Source organism: Budorcas taxicolor, chromosome 7, assembly GCF_023091745.1.
Source record: "Budorcas taxicolor isolate Tak-1 chromosome 7, Takin1.1, whole genome shotgun sequence".
Classification (NCBI taxonomy): domain Eukaryota; kingdom Metazoa; phylum Chordata; class Mammalia; order Artiodactyla; family Bovidae; genus Budorcas; species Budorcas taxicolor.
Genome location: NC_068916.1, coordinates 13298901 through 13312702, shown reverse-complemented (window position 1 = coordinate 13312702; position 13802 = coordinate 13298901). Strand labels below are relative to the sequence as shown.

The window sequence follows — 13802 nt, the reverse complement described above, 5'->3', positions numbered from 1 at the left end:
GGATTGAGACGTTAAATAAAGTAATTACCCTTACAGTGCTGGGGAGGGGAGACCCCCAGCCTTGTTCAAGAGATACCAGTGTCCTCTGGTGAGCAGTGAGAACCTGACAGGTAGGGGAGAACTGCCTACCTTCCCCAGTCCCTACCAGTCCATCCAATGTCCTGACATTACCCTCACACATTTGAGAAAACCAAAGCCCAGATTCCTGAGATCAGCAGAGCTGTCTTCTGCGTTGTCAGAGGACAGAGATCACTGTTTAGTCTCTGGCAGCTGGCTTAACACATGAGTCTTGCGAAATAAGCAAATGAACTAACCAAAAGGCTCCAGACTGGGGCCCCACCCCAGGCCTGACAGAGTGGGAAGGTGGAGCCCTTCCCTCTATTAGGACAAACAGCCACCATGCACAGGAGAGAGGGGTCGCAGAGAACAGCCAGAATGCAAAACTTTATTAACGGGTTTCAACAAGAAAATGAGTGGGTACACCTAGAAACATGGACAGCGTCTCCCCTGGGAGCAGGCAGGGTAGGAAAAGAAGGTGGGGTGGACGGTTAGGCCGAGGGGATTCCTCTCTCTGCTCCAGCAGCCATGAGATCCCAGGGTCAGGGCCAGGTTCCCTCCGTCCAGCTGCAGACCCAGAGACTGCCTCGCCCAGGGAAGCCCAGCACCGCAGCTGATGGCAGGAGGCTGAGCAGCCACGGGTGAGGCCTAGGGCAAGGTGGCTAGAGAGGCCCAAGATGTGACCCCTCTAGGCTGACATCACCAGGGGGGCGTCATGGGCTGAGGGTTCTGCAGATATGACATCACCACGGCAGAGATGGATAGCCTGAGATAGGAGAGAGGTGTCAGTCCAGGATGGAGAGGCGGTGGGGGGGGCCTCCCTCCCCTCCCCCAGGAGTCCCTCCTTCCCCAGACCCAGCCTCACATGAAGCTACTCATCATCTGCTTCGTGTCCTCAGAGCTCCGGGAGTTGGCAAAGCTGATGAAGGAGCAGTAGACAGCAACCCAGGCGCACCACTTCAGCTGGAAGGGGGGGACAGGCAGGGTTAGGTCAGTGAGAGGCACCCCAATGAGCCATTCCCCCACCAGTTCCAATCCCAGTTTCACCTGGTGCAGCTCCAGCCTTGATCCCCAGGAGTCCCTCTGTCTCAGCCTCCCAAAGTTAACTCTAGGTACCCAAGTTCTGGTCCTAATCCCTGAACTGCATCTCTGACCATGTCCCCTCAAGCCTAAGAAGCCTGGCCGTTGACATCCCCCATCACCCTAAGGACCCCACCAAGTTGCCTTAAAAGCCTCAGACCAACGTCCAATGTGCCCACCCTGACCCGGACCTCTGGCTTCACGACAGCTCTGGCTTTCTCCACTTAGCATCACCCCAGCCCTGCCCACCTTGAGCATGAGGCCGCACATGCTGAAGATCATGCCGAGCAGGTTCATGTAGTCTGGTGTCGGATCATCCAGGGCTGGGTTACACTCGCTCGGTGGGGGCTTGTACCTGCGGCAGGCTCAGGGTCAGGGGCACTCGACTTCTGCCCCTAGGGTGGGCAGATGCTTCCCTGGGCCTCCAACCCACCATCTGAGACCCATCCCCATTATTAAAAATAAAACCACAGGTCCAAAACGGAGTCATTTATGCTAGGCCATGCCACTAAACTGGGGCTTACTACCTAGCCTGAATGGAGCGTCAGCCTCCTCCAGAAACATAGTCTCTGACATTGTAGTCATCCTTTTTTCTGTTTATGACTTCCTTGTTCTACCTTTAAAAACCTTTCCGTTTCTATAGCCCTTTAATGCTCCCCTCTACTTGTTAGACGAGATGTTGCCAGATTCATGAATCCTTCAATAACGCCAGTTAGACCTTTAGAATTTACTCAGGTGAATTTTGTTTTTCAAGAGGTTTCATAGCAGCAACAGGATCCAAAGTGAACCTCTGACATTCAGGGACAACAAGGAACACAAGGAGGGGTATCCGTGAATCCCCTTCTGAGCTCACTGTCTTTCTCGCTGGATCTGGAGGCCATGGCTAAGTTCCTCTCAGTTCTGAGCTCTGCTCTCTGTGTGTCATGCCCCAGACCTAACTGGCTTTCTGGCCAGTTCCTCATTTGTCTGGAATCACTAGTTCCATGCTGGGAGCTGCTGGTGGTTCTGACTACAGTTCCTCATTTGGCTGGAAACCCCAGGCCCTTGGTTCTGTTCCCAGATTCCTTGTTGGGACGTGCTGGCGGTTTGGTCTGCAGTTCCCCATTTGTTTGGTATCAGTCCACAGTCCCCATGTAGGGTCCACTCCTGGTTCAAGCCTTTCTCCAGGCCCAGGTTCCACGTAGGCAGGCAGTGATGGTGTGCACAGGGCCTTTTTCTTGGCCAGGCCACAGTAACTGGTTATGACTGGAGTGTTACAGTATTCATGTCTGTCTGTCTTCATCTGTGTAGATAAAGGCCAGCCAAGAGAGATGGGAGCATCTCTGACCCCACCATGTCCTTTAATGAGTCTACCCGTTGGCACACCTGCTTATTTTTATGACCAAGAACTATAATCTCAGAAGCTGTAAATATCTAAAAAATGGCAAAGTATGACTAAAAACAATCTAGAATTACAACGGGTGTCGCGGGGAAGGCTTCCCTGAGACAAGACTGCCCTTGAAAGTGAGGGTTTCAGGACTTCCCTGGGGGTCCAGTGGTTTAAGTCTCCAAGCTTCCACTGCAGGGGTCTTGGGTTCTATCCCTGGTTGGCGAACTAAGAGCCTGCATTCCGTGGGGCACAGCCAAAAAAAAAAAATCCTCAACCAGACAAAGCTTGCAAAACAGCAACTGTACTTCCCTGATGGCGCAGTGGGTAAGAACCCACCCATCAATGCAAAGAACACGGGTTCCATCTCTGGTCTGGGAAGATTCCACGTGCTGGGGAGCAACTAAGCCTGTGTACCACAACCTCTGAGCACCAAGCCTGCGTGCTGCAACTACTGAAGCCCATATGCCTAGAGCCTGTGCTCCGCAACGAGGGAAGCCACTGCAATGAGAAGTCTGCAAAGAGTAGCCCCTGCTCACTGCAACTAGTGAAAGCCTGCACAAAGCAACGAAGACCCAACACAACCATAAATAAATAAAACTTTTTTTAAAAAGCAACAGACCTTTTATAAACCGTTCCTAGAATCTTCCCTACCCCTACTGACTGGTCTCAGTCAAACATGCAAAACAAAGAAAGATGAATCTGACCGACTTTAAGGCATGCTTGCTTGGAAGCCCTCCTCCTATGGTGTTTCGGTTCCATGTGATAGTCACCTAACCAGCTCTAGTGGCCCGTTTGCTCACAGAGTATCTCCTGTGGATAAAAACACAGAAGAGAGGGTAGGAGACCACCAGGCTGATGGAGCCAATGACCACAGCTGAGCACTTTGAAACGACCTTAGAGTAAGACCACAAGCAAAAATTCTCCAAGTTGTTGGTCTTACAGTTACAACAGCTCCAAGACCAGAGAGCTAAAATAATGCCCTCCTAGGGGTCCACCCACAAAACGCTGGCCCAAGGACCAATGTCTTGAATGTAATCAACTGGGACACTGGAAAAAAGATTGTCCTCATAAGTCTTATGCAAATTCTTCAACTTGAGTGCCCCCATATCTATCTCCTCAGTATTCCGAGGGATTCTCTGAAGTGCTTATCTGTAATCCCCTAAAACAGCCAAAGTGAAGTCGCTCAGTCGTGTCCGACTCTTTGCGACCCCATGGACTGTACCCTACCAGGCTCCTCTGTCCATGGGATTTTCCAGGCAATAGTACTGGAGTGGATTGCCACTTCCTTCTCCAGGAGATCTTCCCAAACCAGGGATTGAACCCTGGTCTCCCGCATTGTAGACAGACACTCAGGGGGAAAATAAAATTAAATCTAATGGGAAACCTTGCCAAATTCTCGGTGATACTTGTTGTTGTTGTTCAGTTCTGTGACTCTGTCAGACCTTATCTCTGAATGCACCTGCCTCACACCGCTTGTTCCCTCTTCAGCAGGAATTCTCAAGATTATAGGCCTTTCTTTGGTCCCTCACAGCCAAGCTATGTGCTAAGACCCTCAGGTGTTTTCCTGAGATGGTGTTGTTCAGTCACTAAGTCGTGTCTGACTCCTTGCGACCTCATGGACTGCAGCATACCAGCCTCACTTGTCCTTCACTATGACCCAGTTTACTCAAATCCATGTCCATTGAGTTGGTGATGCTATCTAACCATCTCATCCTCTGCCACCCCCTTCTTTTGCCTTCAACTTTTCCAATGAGTTGGCTCTTTGCATCAGGTGGCCAAAGGAATGGAGCTTCAGCAACAGTCCTTCCAATGAATTCAGGGTTGATCTCCTTTGGGATTGACTGGTTTGATCTCCGTGCAGTCTGGAGCTGTTTTCACTCCATTCCCTTAGGATGACAACTGCCTCAGAGTGTAAAAGAGGTTTCCTAACTGGAAGAATCTAACAAAAGTTCAGAGAGAATTTCTACCTCAACCAATACAAATGACTCTGGGACTTCTGACTGAAAAACATTTTTTTTTCACTATGTGACATAGCCCCAGTCAATCTATTTAGGTAGAGCTCTCCTTTCTAAGTTAAAAGGGCTAAGACATTTTGTTTCCAATGGGGACTTCCCCTTGAAATTTCCTGACCAACGTGAACCAGATCTTTTATGTTCTTACAATCTGTCCTTGACAGAGAGGAGGAAGAATTCCAACAAAAGCCCCTGAATTTAATTGAGGTATCTCAAAATCTCTGGGTTCTTTCTTTCTTTCTTTTGGGCTGCACCAGATCTTCACCGCTGCGCATGGGCTTTCTCTAGCTGCAGCAAGACTACTCTCTAGTTTCGGTGGCTTCTCTTGTTGCAGAGCGCAGGCTCTACAGCTCCAGCTCGGTAGTTGCGGTGCATGGGCTTAGTTGCCCTGTGGTATTCGGAATCTTCCTGGACCAGGACTCGAAATCCTGGACCACCAGAGAAATCCTCTGTGCGTTATTTCTAATATTGACATTGGAATAATAAAAAATACAGAGCTTATAAAGATTCAGAGACACATAACTAAACCTCTCCCTCAATTACATCAATATCCTCTGAAGCCTAAAGCCACACAAAGCCGCACACCCACGACAGAAGACCTAATGTCCCAGGGGTAATTAGGCACGCCCTATAGTAGCCACCACAACGTGCAAATCCTGCCAGTCTGGAAACCTAGTGGGTGAGGATGGTGATTTGTCCATTACTTAAGAGCTTCCCCCCACTCCAGCCCCAGGGGAAGGTTTGTTTTTGTTTTTAATTTTTGTAGGGAGTATACTTGATTGACAATGCTGTGTTATTTCAGGTGTACAGCAAAGTGAATCAGTTATACATGTTCATATATCCACTCTTCTTTCGATTCTTTTCCCATATAGGTCTTTACAGAGCACTGAGTAGAATTTCCTGGGCTACACAGTAGGTCCTTCTTAGTTATCTGTTTTATATATAGCAGTGTGTATGTGTCAGTCCCAATCTCCTGATGTATCCCTTCCCTCAGGAGCTTCTGCAGGCTCAGCAGTAAAAAATTCACCTGCAATGCAGGAGACCCAGGGTCAATCCCTGGGTCGGGAAGGCAATGGCAACCCACTCCAGCACTCTTGCCTGGGAAACCCCATGGACAGAGAAGTCTAGCAAGCTACAGTCCATGGGGTCACAAGGAGTTGGACCAGACTGAGTAACTAAACAACAACCAGGACTCAAGGGTTATTAGCAAAGTTATTTCCCCCTTCCCAGTTGGCCCAAACCTGGAACACCATTTTGTCATAAATTCCAGCAGGCCCAAAATACTGTTGTGGCTCTTTTTCAGCCTTTTGCAGTATCCCTATAGATTCCAACAGGTGAAAGTCCATCTGCCTTAACTTGGAACAATCAGCAGTAAGCCTGGACACTCGTGCCTCAGGGGTTCACTAATTTCTCCCAAGTGCTCCGTCAAGATGTAAGAACCCACCAGTCCCCAGGAAATGAGCTCTTTCACAACAGGTAGATGACTGCTTGCTGTGCTCAGTAACCAAAGAGGCATCCATAAAAGACTCCATTTATCTGCTGAAAAGTGATGGAAGAACTTTTCACATACTGTGGTATGGAGAAGTCATCCTAGCTAAGACATGACTGGGCTTAAACTTTATGCTCATTAGAACAGTCTTGTGGCCTCTCAGATAGACATCTGCTTTAACTGTTAAACAGACCAAAAAAAAAAAAAAAAAAAAGCAGGTATCAGACCGTGCAAAATGTCCAGTTTGAAGAGGGGATAAATGTTCTTTCACCTTATCCCCACAATACCAACGTACCAATTCCTTTGAATATGAGGTTCTCTTCCCTGACCTAAGTTCATGCTGTCTTACTGTGTATGTGCTAATATGTCTCTTGAAGCCCTGAAGCATTGTATCCACTGTATCTGATGTTTGTTCTTTGTTCGGACAAGACAGAACTGTGCTTCAGGCATCCAAATGGAGCCAGGTGGCCACGTTAATGCATTAGTGAGGACTTGAATTTTCTGAACTGAATCAAACTGAACCACGCCACCAGCTATTCTCAAGACAGTATCTGCTAGCAGCTGCTAACTGCAACCTTATGGTCTCAACATCTCCCCTTGTAACTACACAGTCATTTCAGACACCAATGAATCCTTGCTTAACAAGCACCCTTATATCTTGCCAGCTCTAATTATATTCCTTTTTTTTTAGACCATACCTGCAGGCATGCAGAACTTCCCTGACCAGGGATAGAACCCATGCCCCCTGCAGTGGAAGCAGTCTTAACCACTGGACCACCAGGGAGGTTCCAATTATAATTCTTGACAAACAAGTCATGTAACTGCAGTTTTTGCCTGAATAGGCCCTCTGCCATACTGCAGTCCAGCAAAACACAATTCAAGTGCTTTTGAATCTGTGTTTCCTGGGCCATAGGCCTCCGTTTGGCTTAGATAAAATTCTTATTATAGGTTGGTTATTATTTCAGTTGACAAAAGGAACATAAACTCTCCAAGGGAAAATTAACAATTATCTGTAGGTAACGTTCATTACCTAGTGCTGAAGGAACCAAGCTATCTCCAACAAGGATTAGGCTAATCCAAGAATTTCCTAGGCCTACAACTAAGTGACAGCTATGTGGATTTCTAGACTTGATTGGCTACTGTAGACTATGGGCTCCTAATTTTTCTCTATTCGTTTCCCCACCCAATGACCTTACTAAACTTCTAGTCCCTGAGCCCCTTTCTAGGGAAGATAAACGTAAGTAGGCTTTTCTGAAGAGTAAAAAAAGTGCTATAAAAACCACCAGCCCTAGACCTACCTAATTATTCAAGACCTTTCACTTTATTGTGCATGAAAGAAATAACCAAGCCCTGGGAATGCTCACACAAGAGCGTAGCAATAAACACAGCCTGTTTCTTATCACAGCATTTAACTGGATTCAGTTGCCAGTGCCTATACCAACTGTCTTGGGTTACAGCTGCAACTACAAAGTTAGTAAAAGATCTAATTTGAGGTAACAGCATTTATTTATAGACTCTTCATGCAGTCCAACGGAGAAGGCGATGGCACCGCACTCCAGTACTCTTGCCTGGAAAATCCCATGGACAGAGGAGCCTGGTAGCTGCGGTCCATGGGGTCGCGAAGAGTCGGACACGACTGAGCGACTTCCCTTTCACTTTTCACTTTCATGCATTGGAGAAGGAAATGGCAACCCACTCCAGTGTTCTTGCCTGGAGAATCCCAGGGACGGGGGAGCCTGGTGGGCTGCCATCTATGGGGTCACACAGAGTCGGACACGACTGAAGTGACTTAGCAGCAGCAGCACGCTGTCCAAAGTCTTCTTAACTCTTGGGACTTCTCTGGTGATCCAGTACGACTCTGTGGGCCCACTGCAAGCAGCCTGGGTTCAATCCTTGGTCAAGGAACTAGATCCCACATGCCAAAACTAAAAGATCCTGTATGCTGCAACTAAGACTTGGAGTAGCCAAATAAGTAAGTAAGTAAATAAATATATGCAGAGGGGGCATCTCCTGGTCTCCCAAATGTATTAAAAAGGCAAACAAACAAAAAACCGGTCTTCTTAACTCTGAACTGACTCAACATTTCTCTGCCAGCGTATTAACCTTCTATGAGATCCTTTTGCTTCCTCCACTTACGCAACATGCTAAATGTTGCAACGCCTTTAACTTGCTACATCACTACCCCTACTGACAAAAATGAGCCCCTTAACTGTCAGGTAAGAACATCCTGATATAATCTTATTTGCTGATGGGCCATACTTGAAATGGAAAAGGGACACCTTGTTCCCAAACTGATTATGCTATTACTAACCATTATGAATTACTTGAAAAGGAAACTTCCCATAAATCAAAGTGGCCCAACAATCCCTTAACAGAGGGCTTGTTAATATTTTTACCAAGAATCGGTATGCCTTCAGGATCATCCATGATTTGGAGATGTTATGGAAACAAAGGGGTTTTCTGAAGTCCTCTCAGGCCCCCATCAAAAATGGGCAACAGGGACTTCCCTCATGATCCAGCGGTTAAGAATCCACCTGCCAATGCAGGCAACATGGGTTGGACACCTGGTCCTGGGAGATCCCACATGCTATGGGGCAACTAAGCCCGTGCACCACAACTCTGAGCCCACGCTCTAGAGGCCGTGCTCCGCAACAAGAGAAGCCACCACAGTAAGAACCTGAGCTCAGCAGCTAGAGAGCAGCCTCTGCTCACGGCACTAGAGAAAGCCTGTGCGCAGCAAGGAAGATCCAGGGCACTCAAAAAGATAAATTTTAAAAAAAAAAAAAATTTTTTTTTAAAGGCAACAAGTAAACTACCGTCTTACTTTCTGAAGGTGAGAAATTACCTGTCATTAAAATTGAGACTCACACTAAAAGGACTGAACCAGAGTTCAGGAAATGCCCTCGTTATGTTTCATGCAAAGACAGCAGCAACGGAATCTATAAATATCATGGCACTGAGAATTCCCTGGCGGCCCAGTGGTTAAGACTCGGCACTTTCCCTGTGGTGACCTGGGTTCAATCCCTGGTTGGGCAACTAAGATCTGGCTTATAGAGCAGGAAAAATAAATAAATATTATGGCACAGATGGATGAAGACCATTTTGCCTCAGCAAAACATGACCTGTCATTGCCAGACCCTGGCCATCTTGATGCCCTTGTAACATCAGTCTGTTCCTGAACAGAGAAATTAAGATGGGCAAACAATGGTTGTAAATCAGATAAACATTCAGGGCTATGGGAAACCCAAGATGGCCACGTGGTTCTTCCCAGCTCCCTGACAAATCTCATTTTCCAGTTTTTGCATTCCTTCACCCATCATAGTGCATTTTAAGATGACTCAAATGACGAATAGACATGGGTAGGGAGAGAAGATCACAAAAGCAGTTTACCACCAATGTCTGACCTGTCAGGTCTGTAATCCTGGAAAAACTATCTGTTTTCCCAGAAGCCTCAGACCTCCCCCTACCCCAGACCTTCTGAGCACTTACTGCTGGACTTTATCCAACCGCCACTCAGTATGGGTTATCTTGTCACTCTACACATGCTTTCCTAATGGGCTGAAGTCTTCCCTTGCCCCAAGGCTAATGCCCTCACAAGGAAACTGTTAGAAGATGTGGTTCCAACTCGAGGTCTACCTTCCACAATCTTCAGGAACCGAGGCACCCACTTCACTGGGCAAATCGTACAAGCCTTAATGAAACCTTGCAGACTCCTTGGAATTATCACTCTCCTTTTCACTTATCATCAGGCAAGGTAGAAAGAACTAAGGGGATCCTCGAAAACCTCCAAACTGCTTCAACTACTGAACTCCCTTGGCCTAAGGTATTGCCTCTGGCCATGCCAGCTGTTCCCAGTACCCTCTCTGAAAACACACACTCACTCCACATGGAACAGTCACCAGCAGACCAATGTCCATTGATGTACAACTTTCTGCTGATCCCTTGCTATCTAACGTTAATAGGACCAGCTACTATAAGTCTTTCATGTCTTATGCTATCATTAACAGGTTTAAGAAGCCCTGCCAGATCCAAACTCAAAGGATCCTGTTGGTAACAGACTGGAGCCTGCTGACTGGGTATTCTGAAAACATCATCAGAGGAAGACAGCCCTCAAGCCCCATGGGAAGGGACCTTACCAAGTGCTCCTGACCACTGACAAAGACTGTGAAACGAGAAGACACTGAGCCTTGTGTACACATCCCACAGCTAAGGAAAGCTCCACCAGACATTCAGTCCTAAACAGATGCTGGAGACCTCTGCATCAAACTGACGAGGAACAGAATAGTTGGCATCAAGGTGGACTGCTTCTGTCCCAGACACCGGATCAAGACCATACGTTAACTAGACTGAAACCCTTCTTCCTTTTTCTTTTTTTACTCTGGTTTTCACCTGCAAAGATGATGTTCTCACCCTTATCTCCCAGGCCATTGCTGAGGAAAGTAAGTTTTTAGACTGCTGGATTTGCTATTAAATATTCCAATCTGGGGGCTTCCCTGGTGGCTCAGTGGTAAAGAATCCACCTGCCAATGCGGGGCACACAGGTCCAATCCCTGATCCAGGAAGATCTGCACACGCCACAGAGCAGCTAAGCCCGTGGACCACAATTAATGAGCCTGGGCTCTAGAGCCCAGGAACCCCAACTACTGAAGTCCGCATGCCTAGAGCCTGTGCTTCGCAACAGGAAAAGTCACTGCAATGAAGAGCCCTCACACTGCAACCAAGAGGAGCCCCCACTTGCGGCAACTAGAGAAAAGCCCACACAGCAACAAAGACCCAGCACAGCCACAAATAAACAAATAAATAAATATTCCAGTCTGAGACTTCCCTGGCAGTCCAGTGGTTAAGACTCTGTGCTACCAATGCAAGGAGCAGTGGGTTCGATCTCTGGCTGGGAAACTAAGATCTCGCATGCCACATTGCACAGTCAAAAACAAAAACAAAAAAACTCCAATCTATCCATGATGCTAGAGACCTCCTGGTCCTCCTTGTGACCAGCTTTTCCTTCTATTCTCAATGTCACAGGAAACTACAATCAAACCTCCTTAAAATTTCTTATGCAATTCTACTTTCACAGCCAGAACAACCTATACCTTGTTTTTTCCTTTCTCCCATCATAACTGTACATACTCAATTAGACACAATTAACTGGTAAATCTCACTGCACTTGCACCCCACATTCTCATGATAATCTAGATCAGATCTGCCCCCACTCACTAAGAGCTCTCACCAACTGCACCTATCTTTGCAAGGTGTTCAGAGCAACACTTTATATTTCAGGCTGGGAGAATCTATTCCCAAATGTGCTGAAAACCTGACTGACATCTGGCTTGAATGGGTAAATGCAGTAATCCTTGTCAACGAATCCATTAACAGTACCCCACTAATGGAAATGGTCTGTGCCCCCATAGTGTCTGTCTTTGTCCATAATGGTTATCATTCTCCTTCAGCCTCTGAATGCCTAGACAGCCAGTGCACAGAGGGCAATGCCCCTTAGGTTATTGAACTGGGCTCCTAGCTTTCCACAAGGGAACTAAGACACCTCATTGGTCAAGTCCACTGGATTTACATCATGAAGTTAAAAAGGATGATGAGGATTTCGTGACTCAGGATTTGTGTCCTTTGGCAAGGCCATCAGCCCAGGAAAGATCCTTAGATTCTCTGGCCAAAGTTGTTCTTTTATAACAGAACAGCCCTTAATTAGAGGCTTACCTGGTAGCTCAGACAGTAAAGAATCTGCCTGCAACGCAGGAGACCCAGTTCAATTCCTGGGTCGGGAAGATCCCCTGAAGAAGAGAATGGCAACCCATTCCAGTATTCTTGCCTCAAGAATTCCATGGACAGACCATGGGGTCACAAAGAGTCAGACACAACTGAGCAACTAACACACAGTCTGTTTATCTTTTAGCTGAGCAAGGAGCGTCTATGCTGTGGTCAACACCAGCTGCTACTGGATTACTCCTTCTGGGGAAGCTGAAACTCAATTACATAAGATCACTGAGCAAGCCAGCTGGCGTAAGAAGGTAACTCCTTCAAGGAGAACTTTTTCTTTTCTAAACCAGGGATTAAACCCCTGCTCACTGCACTGGTAGCACCAAGTCCTAACCAGTGCACCACCAGGGAAGTCCGAGTGGGAACTTCCTTTCATGTATTTGATTTTGCCCGGTTTTAATCCTGGAGAGCATGGCTCCAAAGTGCACTCCAAACTTTGCTAATTATCCTGCTTATTATAATCATAATAATCTCATTAATGCACTGCATTAGGCAGCATATTAAAAAGCAGAGACATTACTTTTTCAACAGAGGTCCAGCAAATTAATGGTTTACTTCTAGTCGAAGCTATGGTTTTTCCAGTAATCATGTATGGATGTGAGAGTTGGACCATAAAGAAAGCTGAGAGCCAAAGAACTGATGCTTTTGAACTCTGGTGTTGGAGAAGACTCTTGAGGGCCCCTTGGACTGTAAGGAGATCCAACCAGTCCATCCTAAAGGAAATCAGTCCTGAATATTCTTTGGAAGGACTGGTGCTAAAGCTGAAACTCCAATACTTTGGCCACCTGATGCAAAGAACTGACTCACTGGACAAGACCCTGATGGTAAGAAAGACTGAAGGCGGGAGGAGAAGGGGACGACAGAAGATGAAATAGTTGGATGACATCACCAACTGGATGGACGTGAGTTTGAGCAGGCTCTGGGAGTTGGTGATGGACAGGGAAGCCTGGTGTGTTGCAACCCATGAGGTCACAAAGAGTTGGACACGACTGAGCAACTGAACTGAATGCACTGTATTCTCTCAAAAGCTTTAAATGCATAATCACAGCCACTAATCATCAAGCAAAAGATCTCCCTATGACTAGAACATCAGAAAAATAACGAGAGAATAACCAACTCAGAGACTGTGAACCTGAAGCCAGCAATGACCTGTGACTATCACAGGGGTTAACTATGGATAGCATGCAAAAGAACAACAAAAACTAAGAGAACCTCAGAGTAGCAGCTGAGAGTGGCACTCATGCCTTAAGTTGTGAGCACATCTCTCAGTTAGAGAGACTCTGATTGGGAGTGGGGAGGAGGGAAGAGAGGGAAGATTGTTAAAAAGAATACCACAGGTCCAAAAATTTGTACTTAGCCAAGCTACCAAATAGGGGCTTAATATCTAGCCTAATAGAAGCTTCAACTTCCTCCAGAAATGCAGTCTTAATCGGTCAGTCACGAATTTTCTGGTCAGCACCAATGAGGCAGTCACTTGGGTTCTCTCCCCTCTCCATCCTTCAAAAGGAAAATGAGGTAACCCCCACCTAATAAGACCCTTTTCTCCCCAAAAGGAAACTAATATAATCTGAAATCATCCTTTTTTCTGTTTATGACTTCCTTGTCCTGCCTTTAAATAACCTTTTCCTTTCTGTAGCTCTTTAGCGCTTCCCTCTACTTGCTAGATGGGATGTTGTCCAATTTATGATTCATTTGGTAAAGCCAATTATATCATTTAAGTTTACAGCTGAATCTTTTTCTTTTTTTTAACACCATGACAACTAGGAGCCTCACCTCAGCACTTTGTTGGGCCTCCGTGGGTCCGACATATTGTTCGCGGACATAGCGAGTCAGAAGTCGCGCCTCTTCCGCTGCGGGAATCACAGCTTCCGGCAGCTTCCAGCTTGGAAACACAGGAAAGTTTTTAGAGTAACACTCTCAGCCCTCGCGCTTCCGTTCCTATCGATGGTTACCGGAACTAGCCCCAGCCAGGGGACAGAGAATTCGGAGAAGCCAAAAATGCTCCTAGAAGACCAGAAGTGGGGAA

The 13802-nt window shown here is 46.7% G+C and overlaps 1 protein-coding gene across 1 annotated transcript; it reads right to left on the bottom strand.

Annotated features, from left to right (window-relative positions):
• Positions 1 to 431: 431 nt before the first annotated feature.
• WDR83OS (WD repeat domain 83 opposite strand) lies at positions 432 to 13668 on the bottom strand. Its single transcript, XM_052643753.1, has 4 exons — positions 13550 to 13668; positions 1387 to 1492; positions 923 to 1020; positions 432 to 823 (listed from the first exon to the last, which is right to left on the bottom strand). The coding sequence occupies exons 1-4, from the start codon at positions 13597 to 13599 to the stop codon at positions 757 to 759; spliced, it is 321 nt and encodes a 106-aa protein (XP_052499713.1). The 5' UTR covers positions 13600 to 13668; the 3' UTR covers positions 432 to 756.
• Positions 13669 to 13802: the final 134 nt, after the last annotated feature.

Bases quoted from the DNA above. Each gene is read 5' to 3' on its own strand.
- WDR83OS (XM_052643753.1), bottom strand. From the start codon at position 13,599: ATGTCCGCGAACAATATGTCGGACCCACGGAGGCCCAACAAAGTGCTG. The intron at 1,493-13,549 runs GTGAGGCTCCTA...AGCCTGCCGCAG, and splicing joins AGGCCCAACAAAGTGCTGAG to GTACAAGCCCCCACCGAGCG. The intron at 824-922 runs GTGAGGCTGGGT...CTCCTATCTCAG, and splicing joins CAGATGATGAGTAGCTTCAT to GCTATCCATCTCTGCCGTGG.